The sequence below is a fragment of the Chrysoperla carnea genome, chromosome 1 (genome assembly GCF_905475395.1).
Source record: "Chrysoperla carnea chromosome 1, inChrCarn1.1, whole genome shotgun sequence".
Lineage (NCBI taxonomy): Eukaryota > Metazoa > Arthropoda > Insecta > Neuroptera > Chrysopidae > Chrysoperla > Chrysoperla carnea.
The window spans coordinates 69,212,178-69,240,167 of NC_058337.1; the positions used below are offsets into that span (position 1 = coordinate 69,212,178).

The following is a 27,990-nucleotide window of genomic DNA, read 5'->3' on the forward strand; positions in this document are numbered from 1 at the left end:
ACAGTTCTTCCTTGCTACTAGCTTTTCCAATTTGCCCTCTGCTATGTTTCTCTTCACATTCCTGTGGTTGACTGCCCAGATTTTGCAGTCGCGTATCTAGAACAGCAAACGCTTGCGTACAGACAGAAAATATTAAATATTATTGTGAATTTGAAATTTACATTTGCACTCAAAGATAAAACAGACCTAATTAAATGATGGTTTGGCAATGATTGAAATCCTGAGAGATGTAGTAACATTGCATGCATGTCGCGTACATCACCAAGTCATAAGTCCTCTTATATTTTATACTACACTATAAACTGAGACGAATGGGCGTCTCATATTATACGCGTTGTTGTTTTGTTTTTTTTTTCCTCAAAGCAACAAAACAATTGACAGTAGTAAGTAAAAGCAAGCAACTGAACTGATACTACTACATTCATATGAGTATTTAAACAATTGCGAAATAAAGAAACATCACAATGGGTCCGGTGGTAGTGATCACACATATAGAGTAAAGCGGGCCGGTTTGACTTTTTAAAAACTAAACCACTTTAATAATATGATACCGTGTGTGCCTCTCCACACTTCCCTACACTGTAATAATATATTGCGAGTAGAGTACCTTATAGTATGATGTGTGGTTCGTTTGTATGTTGTCTCTGTATTTAAAAAGAATTGCCTTATTGCCCCCATCAAGTTCAATAAGTGATTTCAATGAAGTTTGATTATAGACATAAATGTTGTGTTGATTTATGGCGCGGCAAAACATTCTATTATTGTTGTTACAGTGCGGAAGTGTTTATATTACACAATTTTTATATTTAAAAATGTTCATATTTTTATTAGTAAATAGTGTTCTTATACAAATAATATCTGGTGATGTTTTATTAACACCTACAAATCAACAACAATCAACCTTATCGTTATTATTACCTGACACATCTGGTATTGATGGACAATTAACGGCTAATTATAATATTGATAATTTTTTTTCATTATGGTTGGTTTTTCATAATGATGATATTAAAGTTTCAGGTAAATTTTTGATTTTTTTAATCTAAATAAAAACCGTCAAAAATACAATTAAATAAGAAAAAAATTATTTAAAGTTGTTAACATAGTAAACCTAGTCAACTCATTAAATTCTCTTAACTTTAAAATAATTTCCTTAAGATTCATTTTTTTCTTTTAAGTTACATTGAAGGAGTTTGTTACAAAATTATTTTTAAGTGAAATTTGTTCAAATTGTTAATTTAAAGTGACTTTAATTATAAAATATTTCTCAGAAAATTCAAGTTTCCCAGAATAGTTTTCGATTTTGAAATTTCGAAATTTCGATATATCATTATCATAAGATTGTGAATAAGTTGAATATTATTACTTTACTCATTTGATCGAATTTCGACCACGAGCGTCTCTAGTTATTTCTTAAAAGGACATAATAAGGAATCATTTTTTAACAGAATTAGTGAACGGACGGAAAATTTTGATTTTTTTTAATTTTCAAAATGACCTAGAGGGGTGTTCTGCCCTCTCAATCGTAATATGTCTGTATTCGATGTGTGTGTAGTCATGGTAGGGACAATAAAATCGATGCCAGCGCTTCCAGTCAAAAATTTTGGCGATAAAGGAGGCTGTTATGACTAATTTACAATTCTTTACATGTTAATGTCATAGAAAATGTCTAATTAAAATTATTGAAAAACACTAATTAATTAAACTTATAATGCATTAAAAATTGTGAAAATAAGAAATCAAATTGCACAAATATTATTTTTCAAATGTAAATTATCATAATTATTTATTTAAATTTGTGAGACAATAATATTAAAATATCAATGTAAGTGATAATTGCAATCCATACAATTATATATGCATCCATACAATTATATAATTAGTGTATCGTTACCATGGAAACGCCTCCAATAAAACTCACACACGGTGCCAATACCTAATTTAAAAAATTTTCAAATTGGCCTGGGGAGGGAATAGTTATGCCCTCTCCATCGTAAAATGCCGCTATAGTTATTTCTTAATCATTTTGTATCAAAATTAGTGGACGGGCACAAATTTTAAAAAAAAAATTATTTTCAGTCAATAACTATAGTCGGAACTTCATGAATTTAGCTTCAATAGTTTACCAATTTCCGCGGGTTTGAACTTTACATTTATAGCTTTATAAGCACTGTTTCAAATTTTTGATAAGAGACATTCCTAACATACTGCTTGTGAGAATAATATTTAATTGCTCATACTGCTTGTGAGAATTACCTTTTATAAATATAATAAATCACATGAAATTAAAAAAAAACCTTAGTAACACGATATTTAGGCATACGTTGATCTGTACTTGTCTATAAAATTATTTACATGAGTTGCCATATACAAAATTGCATCCTCTGTTCCACCCCCTCTCTTCGTTAAATATAGATAAAACCATCCTCGAAACAGGTTGTATATCGTGTACAAATTTGGGCTCAATTAATCCAGAACTTTTTGAGTCCATAAGCAATACAAAAACGAACATTTTTATATATATAGAAGATTGTAGATATTCAAAAAATATTGTAAATATTGTAGAAATTGAAAACATCGAACGAAGTTTTCATAATATTTTTAACTGTTTTAAATAATTGAAATATTCATTAAAATCTTAATTAAATTTTTTATTAATTCTCATATTACATGATAACATTAATTAATTTTTTCTAATTTTAATTATTAATATTCATTTTACTAAAATTATTCTGGCTTTACACAACTCAAAAAATAGAAACAAGCTGAAGTTGTTGGAACGTATAAAACGTTGTTAGACAATTCTGAGCAACTTAGTTTTATCAAATGGGGGTACTGGCCCACTGTAAAGTTAACGGAACATAAAAATTTTCTACCTTTTCTATCCAGAAAAACCTTGTTTGATTCTACTGATGACAAACTCAAATGTATTTTTTTCGAGAGGTTTGTTAAAATGACTGTAGTATTTGTAATTAATATTATCAACATTTAAAAATGTAATTTAATAGTAAAAAATTTTTAAAACAAAAAGCTATTAATTTTTAGAAACTTATTTAAAATTATTAGAATTACTTAGCATGATTAATTATAATTTTAAATTGAAAAATTAAATAAAAATTACGTTTTAGAAAAGGTAAACTTTAAATTTAAATTTATTTTAAATATATATTATTTTTGCATTTTTATTATTTAATTATTATACTATTTATTTAATTATCGTCTTTGTTGGTCTTTTAGAAATTTTTTTAAATTTAAATTTAATTTAAAAAAGCGTTTTTCACCCTTTTTTACCCATTTTCGGCATGTGCATACAATATACTGACCCACTCCGTCTTAAAAGCATATCAATATTATTTTCTGAATCCGAACTTTAAGGGCAACTCTCAAAAACTGATAAACAAAAAATTTTAAAATAATATATTTTAACATAACTTTAAATATAATTTTGTGAAAAGTTGAATTATTTACAAACTAATTAGTAATCACCACACCTATTTGTTGTAATTAATTATTATAAACATCCCTAAGGGTAAGGTTTAATTAATCATCCCGTGACTCATGAATGTTAGTTCTAAACAAATTTTATAAAACATTCTTTAAATATTCTGCCCGTATATTATACTTTTAATCCCCTTTAGTACTAAATTTAGATGATAGGTATTAATATAAAGCAACGGCCAGACAGGAAAAAGATAGATAGTATGTTAGACCAAAAACGGCTCAATTTAAGCCAAAAATCCTTTAGGAACTTTTGATTTTAGCTACACGTATTATGAACCAAAATCATACCGGTCAGACGAAAGGTGTTTTTGCAGCCCCTGAAAAAGTATATTGGGGGTAACTTAAGCACATTTAAAACTGGCATTATACATTTTTTTGTTTTTACCTCTTAACAAAGTGCTTAGAAAATTTTTCTTTATACATCAGTCATCACTTATCGTCATCAATTTTTGGTCTCTCAAATGCCAAAATCCTAGGCTTTCTACCTTAAAATTAATGATCGAGATGTCCGATAAAATGGACCAAAAACACTACACTACACAGGGAAAAGGTTGCAAGCTCTGAACTGCAGGAATTAAATGAGCGAACAGTGCAGGAATTTCAACTCTCTAACCTTTTCATATACTATTCCATATATTAAAAATTCGGCGCCGCTCGGTGCCGAACTATTTACATACTTTATTTTAAAATAGTTTGTAAAAATACGACTCCATGTTCGATAAATGATCTATCGATATGGCGAATGACTAAAATTGTAATATCAATACTACTTATCCAAATATAAAAACAAATTTACGTAGAATAAATATCCGAATATGCTTCAGTTTTGACGATTTGAGCCCGTATTCACAAGGTTATCTGGTTTCAAATAAATAGTCTACTTTCTAGTATGATACTGATTTCTAAGTACTTAATAATAAAAATCTAATGATCCCGGAACAAGTACGATTTACATAATGTGTACCTAAACATTTATATAATTTTCTTAAATATAATTTGACCGATGTTATCTGTCTTACAATATCTCAAAGTGGTAAATAATATTTTTTTTAAATTAAAAAATCAGGTTCAGCCGAGAGGGGATTCTAGGACGATCTCTCCCATGTCAGTGAATTTGCTGCCCTACCCTTTTCACGTCAGATCAACCTGATTGTGTTATTCAGTGCAGCCTGACTGAATGAGAAAACACTTCAATATGGATGTGTTCTACTGTAACCTTTCGTGTTAGGTACAGATTCGGAAACATCCACTCATTGGAGCAAATATTTCCACCTGAGTCGCGAATTGACCAAGGAGAATCGTTTCTTTTATTCTAGGCTCAAAAACCCCTGCTTTAGCATACGCTGAATATACAAAGTATGTTATCCCTTTTTCAACGAATTTTCCTCCTTGTATTAGTATAATAATATAATATTCAAATAATATGTATATCAATCCAGTTTGTGGGTACAAAGATATTATACCGATTGTAAGCTATCTTCTTAGCCATATAAAATATATGAAATAAGAAGAGTTTTTATGTGCGTTCTTATGTATAAAACAAAGAGGGATTGTGTATTGATTGGTATAGGTTTTTTTCTACTAAGAATTAATCGGGTAGGTATAAGTTTCTAATGATTAATCATGATATGTAAATAACAAAACTCAAAATTATTTTTAATAAAATATAAGGATAATTATTATTTTTTTAAATAAATTCTATAAAATTAACTAGTAAGTCACGTGATATCAAACGCCAATCACAAAGTGTGACGCCAGTCCCTGACAAGCACACAGCCTTATGGATATATAATAACATATGACTGTGGCCAAACACCATTTTGTTGTTGACATTTTAATAGAACGAAGCAAATAAATTGGCGTTTTAAGAGATGTAATTTTACACTGAGGCACTATACAGTTCTTCAAACACGAAAAATTCATTTTTAATTAAAGTTAACCTACAACTGTCATGCACAAAAATTATTGTTTACTTAGAACTGTCATAACAAAAATGATTCTTTGTCACGGTTTGACGTCATTCCACACGCCATGACAGTGTAAAGTGTTTTCGAAGTAAATTTGAATTGGTTTTTTCAAATGTAAAATAATTAATGCAATTAGTGTTTTTTTTTTAAATAACACTTTTTTGGTGTAAATCAGGTGTTAAGGTAACATATAAACCAATTTTTCAAATTTAGGACAAAAGCCTATTGTATGTAAACACTTCAAGTGACGAGTCTGACCGGCTGGGTTCATGTATACACATATATACAATGTCTCTTTGTTTTATAAATAAGAACGTCCGTAAGAACTCTTCTTACTTCGTATAATATAAATGGCTAACGATATGGTTTACAAATTGTATAGTCAGTCAAAGTGATATGTTAGAAGGAACAGTGTAATGATCCATATACAAAAACAAAATTAACAAAATGTTATTTATGAGCGTGCCAATTGTATTTCGAGTACAATTACCTTTATATTGCACAGATGTATTTACTATCTAGATTCTAGAGTGTTCTATTTAAATTGAACTATTTCAAAGTGGAAAATCTGTCTATCTATAATAATATTTATGCCGAGCTATGTAAATTATAGGACTCATTAATTCATTCTAGACCAGGTACTGAGAGAAGTTGTTTATGCAAAACATGACGAAAGTGATTTGATGACTTATTCGTATATCTTTAGAAATCCAAAAACTAATACATATCTATAGACAGAAAAATACCAGTTCCCACCACCAATTGTTTTTGAAGATAGATATTAATTAATTTGAGAAGTTATTGAGAAATTGAACCCCGAAGTTAGAAAAGTTGATTTTTTTCCTGCTCAGTACAAATTTTCGAATAAGATGAATCTGCTTATGTTTCTAAGGTTTATGTAGCGTTTACAATGTATTACTTCAAAGGTAGTATGAAAAGATTCACCAAAGATCTAGTTTTTCAATTTTATTATGTTTCTATTATAGATACATAATCAGTTTTCATATCAAAAGCTTGTACTGCCTAGAACTACCTGGAAAAAAATTTTCAAAATATGTGGTACAATATTTCGAACACGGCTCAGTTTACGCAAATAAACTTTTAAATCGTTTCTCATATTTTGAACACTCGATTACCATCAGAACCTTAGTCCACTCTATTTCATTCGTAATTACTTTCATTGTTGTTGCGATTTTTTCATTGATGTTTGTTCCAAACTATTTGATCTAAGTCGTTGCATTAAGTTTCGAATATTTCCCCTTATAACTTAGACTGGTAAAAAAAAACTATTTGAATAATCGACGCTACTCTTAACGAAACTTAAAACGAACAATAAAGAAACAAAAAATAAAAATATAATACTACATCAATTTTATAATTTCCGCTACTCTAAAAATATTTTCAACATTTTTTATCAAATTTTCTTTTTAAATAATTTATATGGGAGGTTTATAATTAAACACCCGGTATAATAATTGTGTGTTTATTAAATGTGAATTATTTATTATCAGTTCTTGTTGTTTACTTCCATTTTGCAAATTAGTTTATAGTCACAGCTACAGAGGTAATGTTGGACCTTGGGAATTTTTATATTATTTCAAATTATTTAGATTCTTTGCCATCTCGAAGTAGGTACTATTCAATTTTTGTCGTATAGTTTCCAAGAAAATTGATTGTTTTTCAACTTTATTCTGCATATAAATTTTTAGACAGCTTCGAATAATGGGTCTACAGATTCTAATATCATATTTAGTAGCTCAACCGATAAAATTAAGCTTCAAATTTGAGAAAAATCTTTAATTTCCAATTTCTCCGAAACTATCTATTACATATATTATGTAAAAGAAAACTCGTGAGGAACAAAGCTCCGGCGCTCAAGTCATATTTCCACCCCATTTAATGTTTCTTACTGTTGATGCTTTGTATTGAAATATAAATCACGAAATGGTATTTTTGAATGGATTTTTTTTCCGTAAAAATACCGAAAGAAAAATCTATTATATATCTGTGTTATAAAAAAGAGGAAAGGGCATTTGGGAATTTCATACTCCCAAAAGGCACATACTTAGTATTAACTTAATTTAATATCATACATTTTATATTTTTAAATAATTAAAGGAAAAATCATGGAAAATTAGTAAGAGAGCTTTTATGGAATCAATTTCAGTTTTTTTCCTGTGTATGACAAATAATTATAAAAAATCAAATTCTTGATTAAAAAATGTGAAATATAAGGCAGGAAATAAACGAATAATTTAGAAGAAACATCTGATTAGAAATGATTATTGTGGTTAAATTAGCGTATTGTTTCAAGATACAAGGTCATTGTATATTATAACTATATTATAAGTATTGTATAATAAAGTGTAATCATAATAATGTTTATGTCAACAATACTTACTAGTCGAGGAGGATCATTGGATTATTCCTTATTACTTTAATTTAAAATATAAGTTTTTTAGTCTAGTAAATTTTATTGAAAAGTTTTCATTTTCCAGTTTCTTGAATGGGAATTATTTCTGGAAAAGCATATTACATGCTTAAATTTATTAATTTTTTCGTTAAACGTCTCCGACAAAATTAATAGTATAAAAAACACTTTTCTTTTTCTTTTTTAAATGTGTACTAAAAAGTAAAAAATATTATTTTAATGCAAAATAAATTTAACGTATAAAAAAGTATAGACTCATTTTCAGGAGATAATAGATAATACAACACTTTACTACATTGCATCAGAAAATTTATGTATATTTAATATCGTTCACATTTTAATAAAAACCATAATTTTTTAACCGTTTGACTTTTTAATTTAAGCACCCCCTTAATAAATAAAAATAATAAAAGAAACCTCCTGCTATCATAAAACGTATTTTCACGTAAAATGACTCAAACAAGCATTGTAGGAGCTATTTATAGGCACAACATGGGTTTGAAACTAGGTCATTTGCAAATTTTTTGATATAGAAATTCATCTTTGACAAAAAATATGAAACTTTTATTGAAAATTTTTTTCCTACAAAGTTAACAAATTAAGAATTTTGCATAATTTTAATATCTATTTTTTGTAAAGTTTACATAAAATTTCTCAAATTTTTGAATTCTAAGAAATAAAGAAAACAAATTAGAATACACGTTTAGAATGCAAATTTTTTGAATTTTAAAAAGTTTTAATTATTTGCTATTATTCCTAATATTACTACCATTTTTATATCTATCAAAAATCTACCGTTATCTGTGTTGAGCGTAGTTTTATTGCATACATGACTCTTCGTCCGTCAGGAGACCTTCATGCCCAATCATGTCATTTATGAAGTCACTTCTTTTCACCTCGATCCATATAGTTGTGTTATTTTAGTATTTCATAAAGAAATTTTTTTGTACCTCAACCTACCGGGCCAGATTTTTTTTTTTTTTTAATGACCAAGAAAGTCCATATATCAAAATCTACATCTAACTTTTTGCCGCTAGAAAGTTTTGGTATTTGCTATGGGCAAAATGAGCCAATCATAAGAATCCATTTCTGAGGTGATTTTTTAATATTTTAAAACCTTGAAAATATGGACCAGAAACGTATACTCGGGGGTTTTCGGGGTCTCTGCTTTCCCCCTCTCTTGGGGAAATTCACCTCACTGGTCCAAAATTTCAATATACTATAAATATTCAACAAATTTTACCTTCAGAATCCACATTCTACCTTCAGAATCGTGATCAGCAACCCCAAAAACCCCCGAGTATTCTTTTTTGGTCCATTTTGTTGAATATATACAGAATATTGAAATTTTGGACCAGCGGGGCAAATGACTCCAAGAGGGGGAATTATATCGAAATTCTGACTTGGGAATTGTGATCATCGACCCCGAAAACCTCCGAGTTTGCGTTTATTGTCCTTTTTGTTGCATATTTTCAAGGTTTTCAAATTTTCAAAAATCATCTCAGAAATGGATTATAGCAATTGGCTTATTTGGCCCATAGCAACGGTCAAAATTCTAGCGGCAAAAAGTTAGATGTAAATTTTGATATATGAACCTTCCTAAACATTTTTTTAAAAAAAACTGGCCTGATAGGTTGAAGTACTTACACAAAAATTCTTCATTTAAGCCTTTTTTGATCTTAAATAATTCGTCTGATAATAAATTTCTGTGTTACCGCTTTACGAGACATTTGAATACCAGAGATGAAAATGTGTAAACCGGATTTTAAAAAATAATTTTTTGTGAAAATAAAATTCGAAATATTATAATTGTGTAACCACTTAGAAGTTTCTGTTATTGAATGGTAATGTTTCATGTTAAAATAACATTTGATTGAAAGTCATGTTTATTAATTGCAGGAATTACCCACATTAATTAGTATTCGTTATTCAATTAATATTGACAACTATAAATTATTATAAATTAATTAATAATAATGGTTTGAATAAATCAATAAATGTACTCCACCTAATAACTAAATATATTGTCGTAGATAAGTATATATTAATTAAAAGCAAATAAATAAAACCGGAAACGAATGTCAAATAATAAATTTAACTTTTAACGTTTGGTATTTAAATGTTATTTCAAAATTATCCATATTAATAAAAAAAGTGTAATATTAAAAAAAAAAAAAAAATATTAAAAAAAGTTATTGAAGTCGAAAAAATTTTAGCACCCCTTCACAAGTTTTGGGTTTTTACATTTGAGAAGACGTAGATTACGAAATGGGAAAATAAATCTGCCCGCCGTACAACAGCGTATTTTTTAGCGTAAACGCCAAAAATTTTTTCTTCTAAATTATAGGAGATAGAGAGTTGAAAATTGGTATTTAGTTAAAGTATTGAAGTTTAATTTTTCAAAAAATATTAACCCTTTTTGACTCTTTTAATGTAATTAATCCGGGTTAGTTTGAAATTGAGCACAATAAACCACAAACTTAAACTTCCCTACCAAACCAGAACCTTCTGACTCTTATAGTTTCGGAGTTCTGGAAATCTCAGATCACTAACTTGCTTAATTTAGTTTGTAATCGGTATGTAGCTTTAACTTGTTGGTCTATAGTGCTTAATTTCATACCAACCCTTTCTGATATTATTGACATGATGAAACGCAGTAGAAGGAGGATTAGGAAGATGAAAAGAGGATTTTCCAAGTTTATTTTCGATAGATATTTTACGAAACTATAAAAAGAAGAAGGTTGCAAAGTAGAGAGCTTCGAATTGTAGGTTTATTGATCTTAATATCAAATCATCCCCATTTGATAGTTTTAAGGAGCATGAAAACGAAGGGAGTTGAATAAAAAGTATTTGTTTTTTAACGGTTCGGCAGAGACTTTTGGGGCACAATAAAATGCTTTTAGCTTATAGTTCGAAATATGGAAGTAAAAACATCAAAGAGCTTTGAGTAAAAAAGATTTTTTTTCAAAGCGTTTGTCCAATAATGACAAACTGTTTTTTCGAAATCTTTCGAAAAACTAGAAAACATAAGCCTTTGAATGTGCTGCTTATTATTCAAACTTTTCTCGCTGAGATATAGCCGTTTGAAGTTTTCCAAAAATATGAAAATTTGAAACTGTTCCACTTACTTACTTCGACAGTTGAGTAATACTTTAAAAAAATTCTTGGTGGAATTTTTATTTTAAATTCTAAAAACGCTTGAAATCATTAAAAAACTAATGCTCTAAGTAATATTTCACTCCGATTATGATGGTATACCTTCGACAACAAATTTATTTCATTTTTTCATTTCATTTTGTCTTTTAATTTGTTGATTTTAATATCGTTGTTGCGTGGAAGTAAAATAATATTTTAATAACATAAATTAGAAGACATTATTAGTACCTAAGCCGAACTAGGTATACCAATATTTAATATATTTAATATAGGAAGCCGGTTTATTTATCAATTTAAAATATCAGTAACGATTGATCAACATTGCTTTCTTTATATGGAGAAAGATTTCACTTTAACAAAAAAAACATTCGTTACCTTCAAATACAAATAGGGGAGATCTGGTACAGATATACCTACCTTTAAAAATATAAATAAACTTACTTAAAACTAATTAAAATCACAGAAAGCTTATATTATTGGTAACTCTCGGGGTAATAAAAACAAAATAATATTAACTGAGGGAAAAAAATACAATTGCAAAAAGTTGAAAAATAAAATTGACAGCCTGACTTGCCGTGCACATTTGATAGGCCTTTTTAGGCATAAAAGTTAACAAGTTTTTTGTTTTGCAAATATGTCGACGACAGTGTCGAAATCAGTAGCACGCGAAATATCCTGAGCCATAGTTGATCTCAAATAGTTTTTGATCAATTTTAATTTTGAGAACGATCTTTCAGCACTCGTTTTCACGTTTTTTGAACACTCTAGATCATTTAAATTACTCACCTCTTGTGTGTGAAGAGGCCTTTCTTAGTGCGAGGCCCTGTGCGGTGGCCTAGGTTTGCCACACCTGAAACCGTCACTGATTGTACGCTAGCTGTGCTGCCTCTTAAAAAGTTTTTGGTCAATTTTATCAGTAAATTATACAGAGACATAGAGTCTAATATAAAATAAAAATATTTTTATAGTTACCCCTTTTGATCAAAGCAGGTCACACTGTAAGGTTAACTAATTATTTCATACCCATTATTTGGTATAGTAAAGTCTATCTATGCATTGTTAGTAACTAGTTCCTACTAAATTACCTACGCTTACCCACGAAAATGACTTTAATGAAGTTTCCTTACTTTGACATAGGGGTTTTGAGTTCAACGCTATTCGAACACACTTTTCCATATACGTAAAATTGATGTTGTTCTGGTTATAATACCCTATGTTTACTTTATATTTTTTGATTTTTTACTTATTTTTACCAAGAACTCACCCAGACGTTAAAAAATGTTTAAAAAATGTACATAATAATTTAAATATTTGAACGAAGGTACCTACACTAAAAGAATTTGTTAAAATCATTTATGGTAGAAAAGTAATTACATGATGTTGTCATATCGTGATGTCACGAATATAGTCATAGTCATCATGTTCTTATAAAAATAATATCATTATTAAGAATATTTATATTTAAGGTATTGAAATGAGGTTTTTATTTCATTTAAAATGAATATGAATGAATAATATAAATTAAATAAATACATAGAAAAATAATATTGGTTTTTTAATAGATTCGTAGATATTTAAACAAAATTATTCAAATAAAATATTATTTAAATGTATACAGGTCTGGTACATATATACATAAATTTATTTATGGTATCATTTATTATATGGTATATAATAATAAAAATATAGTTTAAAAAACTAAAAAACATGCTTGTTGCTTCTTCTAAGTATATATGTATAGTATGGTTATCGGTAGTATAATAAATGTATATAACTGCGATGATGTCCTATGCATGTGTATGATATTAGAGAGTTACATACAAGCATACAAACATACATACATACAGGTGAAGCTAATATAAGCATGTTAAAAGAAGAAACACAGCTGAAATCGCTAAGTTTAGAAATTTTGCACAAACGTTCCTTAAATGTCGTAAGTGTGTAGTAGGGCGTGATTTTTGGCATCCGCTAAGGGGTTAAAATGAAGGTTGTAAATTTGTATGAACCTCAGTCAATTTTGAAGTTAGAAATGTTAAAAATAATATATGAGGTCATGGTTCAAAACAGAACTTTACTGTACTGTACAAAGACCAATGGTACGAATATAATTATTGGGAAAGATTCGTAGACAAGTTTTTATAGATTTATACTACCTACATAAAATTAAAAAAGTACGCTTTTATTAACGCTTAAAACTCATTCTTCATTTGAAGTTAAAAGAGCCAAAATTACAATTCACCACAGATTTTTTTGAGACTTCAATCTATACCATAAAAATATGCTCATTTAATTAATAATGTAAATTAGTCGCAAAAATGAAGCAATGAAGTTCAAAAAATTTGAACAGTAAGGATGAATAGTAATGGATTTCAATGCTGTTTTCAGCATTCGATTCGTTAAAGCGTCAAGTTAAAGTCATTTTAAACTAACCGTAAATATACAAAATTCACAATTCGGTTAATAGCGATGAAAATGATTTCAAACTTGTTACTTCTGGAGTTTTCGGGAAATTCATTATATAATCGGTCTCAATCGTTACTCGGGGGTTTTTCAAAATTTATCTCCGAGGTACTTTTTACCAAATTCTGTCGCGATATTCTTTGTTCAATGATCCCAAAAGCTCCCGAGTAACGAGTTTGGATCGATTATATAACGAATTTCGATTTTTTAACGTTTACCCTGGACACCAGGTACCTTGGAGATCATTTCGTTCTCATATTCTTGTTCAGCGACCTTAAAAACCCCAAGTAACAAGTTTGGAATCATTTTAATCGCTATTAACCGAATTGTGAATTTAGTATATTTACGGTTGTAAATATACTAAATCAATTTAAGTCACAACATTTCTTGACGCTCTAACGAATCGAATGCCAAAAACCGAACCAAAATCCGTTTTAAGTGTTTCGTTTCTGCGACTATAAATAGAGCTCCGTGCATAACATTTTGGATAGGTACGGAATTCTAGTAGAATATATAATTAATACTATCACCTTCAAGGTGTAAAAAGAGGATAGATGCGATTTTTTTAAATTAAGTAAGTCAATGATTTTATCATCTGCACATGATTGATTATTCTTAGAAATCAAGAAATGTTTATATTTTTAAAAAAATATAAAGATTCATTCCCACAGTTTTCATAAAATTTCAACTCACGCTTAGATAATTGCTAGAAATTTAAAATATTTTAATTTTCTTATCTTATTTTCTTATGAATAATTTAAAAACTAAACAATCTAGTTAATTAATAAATATATAACAGTTTAATCAATAGTTTTAACTTACAAATAATCACGAACTTAAATAAATTATATTTCATTTTAAATTTGAAATGGGACAATTAAAGAAAGTTACGTGACGATATATTATAGAACGTTGATACATATATTATTGTTCAATGAATAAGAAGTCTTTCTTACCTGTTTAATAATTATTAAAACCAAGTGAAAACAAACAATTGACTGAGTTAATTGTTGAAATACCATGCATAGACAGTGTTGATTACTCTATCACATTACACATACATGCATGTCACACCATACATAACTGATATTCCCATATAATACATACTATACAATTTACGTATAATTTGCGCCCTAACGGGTAAACAGTAATATTTACGAAAAAAAGTTTCAAACAAAAATTTGTTATTATTATAAGGAATATTTTTTATATTTAAACTTTTGTTCTATCTCTAACGGTTTACAAGATGGAGCCTACGGACCCAAGATCCAATTGACCTATGTTGCTCATTTACGAACTCGACCTCACTTTTTACGTCCTGAGCACGCTGTAAAAATTTCAGCTTGATATATTTTTTCGTTTTTGAGTTATCGTGCTCACAGGCGGACGGACGGACGGACAATTGAAAATGAACTAATTAGGTGATTTTATGAACACCTATACCAAAATTTTGTTCGTAGCATCAATATTTTAAGCGTTACAAACTTGGGACTAAACTTAGTATACCTTGCATATTACATATATGCATGGTATAAAATATGTGTTAATATTCAAGCTTTGATTGTATTAAAAAGTAAAAAATAATTCTTTCACTTAGTAACAATCTAGAAAAGCTTGAAACAAACAGACAGACAAACAAGAAAGCATGTTGATAAAAAGCTTAAAATAAAGCAACCGTCTAACGATTAAAAACGTCAATAAAATCAATATATAAATATAAAAATAGATATATTTCCGTGATGAGTTCAGAATTGATTTGCGTGGAGATGATTACGCCATAAATCATCGCATTTGTTGACACAAATTTGTATGTTGTTTAAATAGTGTGCCGTACAGTCAGGCAGAGGCGGATTACAAAATTTTACAAAAAAGAAAAAAAAATTAGCACCTCTCGTAATAAAAAAATTTATCAAGAAAGACCTTTTTAAAGTTTAGTTTCAAGTTTTTTTTTTTTTCTTTAGAATCTGTAAAATCTATTGTTGATAAAAACGGATACATTCACCAACAAAGCAGTTTTCTAAATCACCAAAATAGATCATTACTAACATACTTGCTCTAGTGTCCAAATTGCTTAAAATCTAAAATTTACCTACTCTAAAAAGTGCTGAAAAATTCTCACTTCTTTTGAAGTTCAACCACAAGTCTGTGTATAATTACTAGATATAAGCTGTTACTATGTTTCCCGGATAACGAAATAACATCTTCGTCATATTCATCTGAAGTGGGCTATTTCTCCTTTTGTGTTCTTTTTATATTCTTTGACTGTTGAGAGTTCCAAGGCTTGCTGCTAATTTTTTTTAATTTTCCCTTTCCGTAGAAATTATGTGAATTAGACTGTCATACATTTGAATAACTGTACAAATGTCAATATCAACGGACTGTAAGTTTTTGCATACTTACACAATTAATTTTATTAAGTTTAAAAACTTCCACACGCGCGTCTTTTTGTAATCTCGCGTCTGTAGGCACGCGCCTACTTTGCCTTATGGATAATCCACCTGTGCGGACAGGTAGGACAGTGATCCTAAGAATTCCGTTTTTCCCTAGGATAATGGAATATTTCACGAAATTCGTGATGTTTTTAGTCTGAAAAGCAGCAGAAGACAAGCAAATAGAATAAAAAAACGTGAACATTCTGTATTCGTATGTAGGTAACAATACAATTTAGATATTAAATAATATTTATAATTTAATATGCATATATTGTAATTTTTTGACATAACTGTGAATCATTAACATAGCCATAAATAGCAAATTGTTATTACAAAAATGACTCATAACATAAAAATCAATTTAAAAAAACCTAATGGTGCTTATAAGGTGCTGCAAAACGTTACCACAAAATCTTAATTCCAATTCTTTTTGTAACCTGCAGATCAGAAATTGTTTTGCTGAATCTTTAAGGAATATTTTTACTATCCAATATATAAGTTTTTTTATAGCTCGTTATCTCATATACCATACTTATAAGTAATAGTTAATATAACAAATATTTATTTTTATGACCACTGCTAACTATTTTAAAATTCATACACTGTCAAACCCATTCCAAATAAGCGTTACTGGTTAAAACAAATGTTGTTTCCTTGATCCTTTTTTATAGGAAAAGTTTTTAAGCCGTAGTTTTTACAATCAGTCCACCAATCATATCTTTCGGCTTTAAATACTAGAATTAGTTGCATAATCTGCGTAATAATTGTTTTCGGTAGGCATCGGATTAACCTGAAAGTCATTTCTGCCTTTTCCTATCACCGAATATTTTCTCTCGATTAGCAGTTCATGTGCTAGAATGTTAAAGGGTTAATTGAGTGATTTATTTTTAAATTTTTCTAAAAAGAAATTACCGTCGTTAATTCGTCATACACGAAGATGCATTTTGCTACAACGTCTATAAAATTTGAATGTTATGCCTGCAGAATAATACTTTAGCTGTATATTCAATAACAACACTTAGCAAAATGTCTTATTGGTATACCTATTATAAAGTTGATTTCTAGTAATGGATATATACAGTTTTTTTTATTATTAATCATTATTTGAATATTTTTAAAACTTACCATAGTTGTTTTTTTTTTTTTTTTGTCACGTCTTTAAAATTAAAATGATAATTTTCACTTACTGGTATTTCAATAATTGCGGTAAACTACAGAAATGAACTGAATATTTCTCGAGAAATTACTGACGCAGTTATCTATAACTATGATTGATATCTACCATGAAAATATTATCAATATTACACGGTTTGATTGTTGTTACACATTTCATTAGCGCCAAATTTGTTAAATATTCGTCATATTTAAAAAAATCGTTGCTTTTTTCCGCACCTTTCTATTGCTTAAGATCATCGGTGGCCACTTTTATGTAGGCTCCAAGTAATTAGACTCTTAAAATATTTAGTAGGTAACTATTCTCTTTGAATTCAGTCGCCTCGTCACCTTAACGCTGAATATAAAATAAATCTATCGAACTTTTTATGTGCACCCTGTATATTTATTTAAAAGATTTTTAATGAGCTAATTGCTAAATGCCCATTAATTGTAATTTAGAATAAACTTTTTTTTAAATAAAAAAGTTTTTTACTCTATTTCCTTATATTTTTATTTTTTTAATTATTATGACATATTTTTAACAGTTTAGTGGTATTATCTATGATCACTATTCATGTCTTCAATCAATTGATTTTAATAATAATAATATTTAATTGTTTTAAAATTATTTACTTGGAAAGATAATATCATTTATTGTATTTTATAATTTCGTAGAATTCGTTTTTAACAAAATTATAATTTTATAAGCAAACACAAGTTATCCTAATTTAAGTATTATATTACACCGACAAATTTAATTTATAAAACTTTTTTTACTAAGAATTCCATATGTGTTAATAAAACATATTTATTAATGAATTCGTATTGATTTGAATGTTTTTTAAAACAAATTGTATTCATTAATTGGAAACATCTGGCCAATTGCTTAATAAGACTTATTAATTAAAGTATACCAATGATCTCTAAAGAAATAATAAAAAAGCAAGATAAACACCCGCCCCGTCCATGTTATTTGGTATTAAATTAAGGGCCAGCATTCACAGATGAACCCGTCCGCCGGATTTGTGGCGATATCCGCGACAACCTTAATATTCGTACTTTTGCTAAGACAACCTTATACCATCATACCTGAAATATTATTATTCAATTTGTGGTCACCCTGTATATTCAATGTCAAAAGAGAATAGCTGAATGTTAATATTTTTGAAAGCAGAGCTTTTTATAAAAAATACATTTTTTCGTAAACCTTATAATAAAAAAGTTTTCAATCTGTAGCCAACCTAGCTAGCACCCTGTACATATACATAGAAACTTGATGAAGATAAATGACTATCCTTTATTCCGGAACTTGAAATTTCGGCAATCCTAAGATTTGAATTGGATGTGTTTCACAAAATCCGATCTAAATTTTGCAAAATTTACTAATTTAATTTACATTATTTATTTTATTTTATTTTTTTCATTCGTCATTTTTAATCTTTTTAGATCAGCCATTTACAATTTTTGCTCCAATCAATTCAGCAACAAAAGATACAAATAGTTATTTAAGAAATTCCGAACATGTAAAAAATTTACTGTTAAGTCATATTGTACTGGGCACACAAATTGATGTTGAAAAACAAAATACTACCGAAGAAAATTATGAAACGCTGAGTGGTCGAACAATACACATTACAAAGAAAAATCAAAAGCTTTACGCAAATGATGCATTAATTATTAATCAAAAAATACAATTACCTGCTGGTGTTATTATTATCATAGACAATTATGTTTTGGGTAAAGCAAATTTAAATAATACGCAACATCCAGAAAATATTCCTGTTAATTTGTTGACAACAATTTCTGGAACAAATGGTATTAATTCATCGGCATTAATTCAACAAACTAAAAATACAAATAATACAAAATTTATTGACAATATTTATCAAGTGTTATCTTTTTTCAAAGAAGGCGTTCGAGTATTTCAACATTTTCTGTCGAAATCCAACGTCTCGAAAGTACTTAAGGATGGTAAGTTTTAAAAAATTTTATCGGTTTAATTTTAGTAGGTATACATACATAGGATTATATGTTAAGCCTACATAGGAGTATAGTGTACATAGGATTAGTGTTAAGCCTAAAATTTTTTTTTTTTTTAATTTAAACAATTCGAAAATATAATCAAATATTTCATAAGTACTATAACAAGTATTTTTTTAAGGGTAAAAACGTCGAGATTAAACACATTGGAAAGCTAATTTTATAACATTTATGTTTTAAGATTATTTTGGGTTGGAGACCTTTTGGATAGGTTGCATGAAGCGTTGTCTGTGAGGTAGTATTTTTGACATTTTTAACGAGCAGCTAAGGTATTTCTCCCAAAAAGATTCACAGGTGAAATTTTTCACATTTTTGAAGCATTATTCTGGCGAAAACTATTTACAGGGATATAACCAAATCTTCGAACAGAAATCATATTTTAAAAAAAGATATAAAATTAGCTATCCATTGAACCCAAAATAATGGGGAATGATATTAATTTTACGTCTTTAATTTTGATTTAAAGTTTTTAACTTGATACCTTAAAAAAATATCCTTTATAAAAAAATAAGCAAGGCAGTCCCCTTGCTCCCTTACAATTTAGGTAATATTATTTTTTATTTTAATCGACTTAGAGTAAAAATGTGATACCCTCGACGTACATCCTATGCTATTTTAATTTCCAAAAATTTTCTATGAAACTATAAAAGATACAAGTTTGCAAATTTTTAGATACCTTCAAATAATGAATATATTGATCCTTATTCTATGCCTGTTCTAAACGATAATATTAAGGGATTAAAATAAGGAATTAAATTTCTAGACAAGAGTTTCTAGCTAAGATTCGTTTCAAATCGAGTCTAAAAAACGACATACCTACTTTAAAGATCATAACTACTTCTTTACTTGCTCCTGTGATATGTATACAATTTTCTCCCCGACGGAGGCGGAAAGCGCCAGCTTCGTTTTGCACAGTGGATAGAAAGTTGACACTTTCCGCACGGAGATGAGAAAACATATTATTGCGTGGATCAAAAGTGGTTAAAATATAATATGTATCTAAGAACATTTTTTCTAAAAATAATATATTAAGGGTAGGGGTGGGTAATGGGAAGAAGTAATAATTTAAAGCTCTCCTATATTAATTAGGGTTTTTATAAAACATTACTGGACTTTTCACCACTTTTCTTCTTAAGTTAAAGTACAATATATTTATTTAATATATTTTAATAATTTAGATAAACGAAATGCATATCATTGCTTAAATTACCTACCACCTTTTTAACTATTTGAATTTTCTATTTCAGGTCAAGAGTATACAGTATTAGTACCATGCGATTCAGCATTCCAAAGATGGCACCCTATAGATTGGGGATTTTATCCATTTTCAGTTCCAGAATTTACTGAAGACGTTATTCGTAATCATTTTATAATTGGAAATATTCGACAAAACAGTATAAAAGGGGAAGAAGAAGTAAAAACTTTAGGAGGAAGAATTCTTAAATTTAGCTTAAAGCGTAAGTTTTTTCATCCTCCGCAGAAGCTTTACGTAAAACAATCACATCTACGTATGTTTAAATGTAGTATGTCGCGGATCTAGATCATTCCTTGGTTTTTAGAATCAATCTACATTAATGCGAATAATGTTTAGACGCTTTGTTAAATAAGTACAACCCTTCTGAGAAAGATATGTGGTTGTTTTATTCAGAAAGTTTTTTGTAGCCCTCCTTTTCTTATTAGCAGACCTAATAAAATACTCTTTTCGATTACTTTCAGCGACTCTCAATGTGAATGGTGTAACAATTGCAAAAGGTGATACTGCTGTAAAAGGTGGGAATTTAATGTTTATTAACGAAGTTTTATTCGTAAGTGAAAGCATTGTATCACGGTTACATCAACAGCACAAGGATAAAGAAACACCACCTTTGTTAGCCTTTCCATGGTTTGGAGCACAATTTTTATCACACGCATTTCTAGCATTAGAGGGTGACAAACGTTTTACACAAATGACTAGATTTTTGAATTTAGCTGATTTGGCGCAGCATGTTTCGGGTACGGGATATACATTTTTTGTACCGATTGATACAGCATTCGAAGCTCTTGGATTGAACAACATGCCGGATAATTATTTATCAACTGGTGATGGTTTGAAATTACTTTTGAATCATTTTGTTAAGAAACGTTTATACAAACGTGATTTTATTAATAATACTACATTGACGACGCTTGGTGGAGATAGTATACGAGTCATCGAGGAAAATGGTAATTATAAGCATATTCACTGTAGAATATACACTTTTTTCTGACTACTGATCCCAAATTCTTATTTCAAAAGTTTAACAAAGCAGAACGCAATAACTTGGAATATTCGCGTGAGGTTTATATACCCAAATCTGACCCGAACTATAGTGATGCTAAAGATTTCAGAACTATGAGTCTGATATCATTCCTATTTAAAACTTTTGATAAACTTATTGTCGGATACTCTTACACTTTATCCAGTAGTAGAGTTGTGAAGAAAACGTTTGCTAAAACAGCTATGGATTTGGAGACCTCTTTTTTTATATTGAGAGGTCTTCACCAATATAAATGTTGGGGCGGTGCCTAGTTTATGCATCAAATGTTTGGAAAGATGGAAGTGTAGCATGTTCGATGCAAGTTGCATCGGCAAAAATTTTAAGTGTCAAGTCAATTTGTGGCGTTGTTGGTTGCCTGAGACAATTGTACAACTACTGTGCTTGTGATTCCTTGGCTGATCTCAAAGATTTAGAATACTTGTTCGTGTAAATAGTAGAGCCATGCATTTATAGCAGAGACGACGTGAACTAAAATGGTTCCTGCATGTAGCCAATCTCCTTAGTAAGTTAGGGGTCTTGGTAATTCTGGATATTATCTAAGCAGTGAAAAATGGAAATTTTTAAGTTTATAATGAACCAGGTCCGTAAGAGGCATCCGCCACCGCCGCATAAGAAATAGAGACGCAAAACAAAACTTATGTTTTATACGTAAAACAAAAAGTTAGAAAAGAATCATGTTAAAGGCGCTCATTAATTTACATAGTCATTTTATTTTTTTGATAAATTTGATCCGATCTTATTAGCATTTTTTTTGAAACCCAATAATTTTGGGTGGCTCTTTTCAGCTGTGATGTCATTTTTTCACCAGCTATCGCTTAAATGCTTAATTCCGAAATCAGGACTCTACATTCTTGAAACCTATTAGAGCTAGGTTAATTTTGATAACAAATTTGAAAAGTATGACCCAAATTTAGTAGGATTACATACTTGGTTTATCAAAATTGGATAAAATTTGAATGTGATAGAGCAAACTTAAATTTTTTGGATTCTGATGACGTCATCAAGTTAAAAAATTTGATTTTTTTGATAGCACAGGCAAATTTGATCCGATCTTATTAGAATTTTTTTTGAAACCCAATAATTTTGGGTCGCTCTTTTCAGCTGTGATGTCAATTTTTCGCCAGCTATCACTTAAATGCTTAATTCCGGGACCAGGGCTCTACATTCTTGAAAGCAATTAGAGCTAGGTTAATTTTGATAACAAATTTGAAAAGTATGACCCAAATTTAGTAGGACTACATACTTGGTTTATCAAAATTGGATAAAATTTGAATGTGATAGAGCAAAATTAAATTTTTTGGATTCTGATGACGTCATCAAGTTAAAAAATTTGATTTTTTTGATAGCACAGGCAAATTTCATCCGATCTTATTAGAATTTTTTTTGAAACCCAATAATTTTGGGTCGCTCTTTTCAGCTGTGATGTCAATTTTTCGCCAGCTATCACTTAAATGCTTAATTCCGGGACCAGGGCTCTACATTCTTGAAAGCAATTAGAGCTAGGTTAATTTTGATAACAAATTTGAAAAGTATGACCCAAATTTAGTAGGACTACATACTTGGTTTATCAAAATTGGATAAAATTTGAATGTGATAGAGCAAAATTAAATTTTTTGGATTCTGATGACGTCATCAAGTTAAAAAATTTGATTTTTTTGATAACACAGGCAAATTTGATCCGATCTTATTAGAATTTTTTTTGAAACCCAATAATTTTGGGTGGTTCTTTTCAGCTGTGATGTCAATTTTTCGCCAGCTATCACTTAAATGCTTAATTCCGAGACCAGGACTCTACATTCTTGAAACCTATTAGAGCTAGGTTAATTTTGATAACAAATTTGAAGAGTATGACCCAAATTTAGTAGGATTACATACTTGGTTCATCAAAATTGGATAAAATTTGAATGTGATAGAGCAAAATTAAATTTTTTGGATTCTGATGACGTCATCAAGTTAAAAAATTTGATTTTTTTGATAGCACAGGCAAATTTCATCCGATCTTATTAAAATTTTTTTTGAAACCCAATAATTTTGGGTCGCTCTTTTCAGCTGTGATGTCAATTTTTCGCCAGCTATAACTTAAATGCTTAATTCCGGGACCAGGGTTCTACATTCTTGAAAGCGATTAGAGCTAGGTTAATTTTGATAACAAATTTGAAAAGTATGACCCAAATTTAGTAGGATTACATACTTGGTTTTATCAAAATTGGATAAAATTTGAATGTGATAGAGCAAAATTAAATTTTTTGGATTCTGATGACGTCATCAAGTTAAAAAATTTGATTTTTTTGATAGCACAGGCAAATTTGATCCGATCTTATTAGAATTTTTTTTTGAAACCCAATAATTTTGGGTCACTCTTTTCAGCTGTGATGTCAATTTTTCGCCAGCTATCAGTTAAATGCTTAATTCCGGGACCAGGGCTCTACATTCTTGAAAGCTATTAGAGCTAGGTTAATTTTGATAACAAATTTGAAAAGTATGACCCAAATTTAGTAGGATTACATACTTGGTTTGTCAAAATTGGATAAAATTTGAATGTGATAGAGCAAAATTAAATTTTTTGGATTCTGATGACGTCATCAAGTTAAAAAATTTGATTTTTTTGATAGCACAGGCAAATTTGATCCGATCTTATTTGAATTTTTTTTGAAACCCAATAATTTTGGGTCGCTCTTTTCAGCTGTGATAACAATTTTACGCCAGCTATCACTTAAATGCTTAATTCCGGGACCAGGGCTCTACATTCTTGAAAGCAATTAGAGCTAGGTTAATTTTGATAACAAATTTGAAAAGTATGACCCAAATTTAGTAGGACTACATACTTGGTTTATCAAAATTGGATAAAATTTGAATGTGATAGAGCAAAATTAAATTTTTTGGATTCTGATGACGTCATCAAGTTAAAAAATTTGATTTTTTGATAACACAGGCAAATTTGATCCGATCTTATTAGAATTTTTTTTGAAACCCAATAATTTTGGGTGGACCTTTTCAGCTGTGATGTCAATTTTTCGCCAGCTATCACTTAAATGCTTAATTCCGGGACCAGGGCTCTACATTCTTGAAAGCAATTAGAGCTAGGTTAATTTTGATAACAAATTTGAAAAGTATGACCCAAATTTAGTAGGACTACATACTTGGTTTATCAAAATTGGATAAAATTTGAATGTGATAGAGCAAAATTAAATTTTTTGGATTCTGATGACGTCATCAAGTTAAAAAATTTGATTTTTTGATAACACAGGCAAATTTGATCCGATCTTATTAGAATTTTTTTTGAAACCCAATAATTTTGGGTGGACCTTTTCAGCTGTGATGTCAATTTTTCGCCAGCTATCACTTAAATGCTTAATTCCGAGACCAGGACTCTACATTCTTGAAATTATTAGAGCTAGGTTAATTTTGATCACAAATTTGAAAATTATGACCCAAATTTAGTAGGATTACATACTTGGTTTATCAAAATTGCATAAATTAGGATGTGATAGAGCATTAATCAGATCGTAATGCAAAATACCCCAGTATCATTTAGGAGGGTAATGAGTTCCTTGTTTTGCTCGGAAACGTAGAGAGAAGCAATACTTTTATTTGATACTCTATCATTTGAATAAATTTAAAAAGTTTATCAATTAAATGTACAGACTCTGTAAGGTAAAATGACACGATTATGGCGTCTCTCCCCCATTTTGCCTTTACTCTTATATTAAATACTATCAGTATACGAATTTTCATCAAAATCATTAGAGCCGACCCCGATATATATAAGGCGCAAGCTAAATACTTGCCACCGGCGCTATATACCCTCGTTACGGCCTTGTTATGAGCAATCTGAAAACCGTGAACCTTTCGTAGCAAATACGACCGCTTTAGAAATTTCTATCCATCTTTAATTTTGGTAACGATACTTGATACCATTGCCCAAATAATATCTAAAGTCTCTAAAGTAAAAAAATCTGACAACATTAAAATTCGAACTTTATGAAACTCACATTCGCAAATCTTACATGATTATCCATTGAATATCCAGATTTTTCCTTACCATTCAGAATTTCTTTTTCAGAAACAATTTTTTTTTTAAATACATATTTTTACAGGAAATATAACATTGAATGAAGCTCATGTGGTCGAAGGTGAAGTGTTCGTCTATAATTTGGGAACGATGTATTTCATTGATAAGTTACTGTTTCCTCTTCCGAATACTCTACAAGAAGTGATTCCCACATCTTCAACAACTATTACAACAATGATAACAAGTACGAGGAAACAGAGTACAGAAACAATTCCAGAAGAATTAGATGTAGAAGTTGGTACATCCACGGATTTACTATTAGAAGAAAGTACAGATGATGGCCAATCAAATACATATCAAGTACCATTCATTTTATCGAATAAACTTAATATTAGTAATCCAATCAAATAAACGTCCGACAACAAAGTAATAAGTCTTAATTTTGTGATTAACGATGAATAAAAAAGAAATGTTTTACAAAGTGCCTCAGAATAAAAGCAAATTTTCAAAATTGGTCCTCGAATTCAAGAGTCTCTAATTACAGACGCTGTCTTATAAAAAAGTTCATAATCAACAATGAAGCAAAAGCATAATTATAATTTTTTTTAAATTACTACTTATAGTTAATAAATAATTAATTATTAAACAACAGACAAACCGCAAATATAATCTTATTATATCTCGAAACGAAAACATTTCTTGAAAAATGTATCGCTGATAATTTTTATTTTATCAGTCCTGGAATGACAATTATTCTGAGACATTTTGTGCGTACTTTTTAGTGATTATGTAAATTGCAGTATTCATTGGAAAGTATCTTTTGCATCACTTTTTGTGTTTTGGAGATTAAAATTGGTTGTTACTGTATTTAGCCACAATATTCTTTAACAACTGAAAGACATTTTTTCTACTAAAAACAGTAAAATTAATTAAAAAGATACCTATTTATAAAAATTTTATGCATCTCTAAAATATATTGTATGTAAATTATTGATTTTATAATCTACTCCCCTATTCTAAAACCTTTGTTAACAAATCAAAATTTTTACCACAAAAGGAAATGATAAACATTGAATTACACCTTGGGACCATGACATTCAAAGTTAAACTAAAACCAATAGTTAAATGAGGAGAAAAATAAGTTTTAGTATTGGGAAATTCCCTTCTTCGAATTAAATGAAAAATATTGAAATCCAAATTGTAATAACAATTTGTTGTAAAGAGCTTTTTGTGGAATATCATTGTTATAAATATATAATTTCCAAAATTTATTTTTTCAAAGTTCGCTTCATTGTAAAATTGTTAATGACATGTTTCGGTGTTTCGTTCTTTTTAAAATGGTTTAACACCTCGAAACATATCGATTATACTATAAGTATAAATTTTTGAAATTATACATGTAATTTTAAGTCAAATCATGTAGGGGTTTTTTTTACTTTTATGGGGATTTATGAAAGATAACATTCGACCCAAATATCTCCCATTTAACGAAATTTCGAACTACAAAAATCGCCAAGTGATCACACTTCAACATTATGCCTGGAATAACTTCTTGATTAATCTATTTGTTTCTTTTTCATATTTTAATATTGATTCATAGATATAAAGCATATAGTTTTATTTCAGTGAATTCATGTCAGATGGTTGTGTGGCAATAATTAAAAAGTCTCTTTCTACCACATATCAAAAACTAATATCGAAACAAAATGCAAGTAATTTCTGTTGGGAAAAAGAAAAGACAAATGTAAAAAAATTATCTGTAAATTTATGTTAGTACAGTTGCCAAAGGTATTTTTGTATGAAAATCTCATATTGTATGGTGAAATATGCTGAAAATTTGAGAATCCGGGCCTTTAATGAGCCATAATATGTGCCATCCTTACCGTCCTGTTTCAATTCCGTTTTCAGACAACAAAATTTTAGCTTGAAATAACCGTCGAAAGAATACAAAATACGATAAAAATTTTCAGTTACTTTCAAATAATTAGCAACATTAAACCTTGGGTAACGGTATATTATGTTAAGAAGTAATAAATAAGACAAAATTGCCATTTAGGTATTTGTTAAAAATGAAGAAAAAAAAAATGTCCATTGTTGAATATTATACTGGATGCTAGAAAAGTACCGAAACAATCAAAGAACTGAAAAAATAATAATTTTAGAAAAAAGTTGTATACAAAAGTCCCAGATTTTTTTAAAAGTATTATTAAATTCAGACCTTGACTTTCAAAGTCATTAAAAATCAACTCTTGCTGATAACCAGCAAGTGATAGAGAAAAACTTTAAATTAGAAAGATACCACAACAAAAAAAAACACTTAAACAAGAAAAAATGTTTTTTACAAAAGCTCCTGGGTTTTGAAGAGGAGTAGTATTCTAATGCAAAGTTTTCCTCCTCTTCTAACTATTGTGAACTTTTTAATGACCTTTAAAGTCCGATACTTTTCTAACACCTGTATATGTGTAGTTATAATTTATATACAATAATGGTTTATTACGATAAATTACCGTAATCTTTTATATTAATAATAAATTATATT

General features: G+C 29.0%; 1 protein-coding gene across 1 annotated transcript; it reads left to right on the forward strand.

Annotated features, from left to right (window-relative positions):
- The first annotated feature begins 402 nt into the window (after window positions 1-402).
- Window positions 403-27,954, forward strand: LOC123305492 (transforming growth factor-beta-induced protein ig-h3). The gene is made up of 5 exons (XM_044887218.1): window positions 403-1,020; window positions 18,549-19,073; window positions 20,390-20,599; window positions 20,859-21,344; window positions 25,537-27,954. Exons 1-5 carry the CDS (start codon window positions 738-740, stop codon window positions 25,860-25,862), a joined length of 1,830 nt encoding a protein of 609 aa, XP_044743153.1. The 5' UTR covers window positions 403-737; the 3' UTR covers window positions 25,863-27,954.
- Window positions 27,955-27,990: the final 36 nt, after the last annotated feature.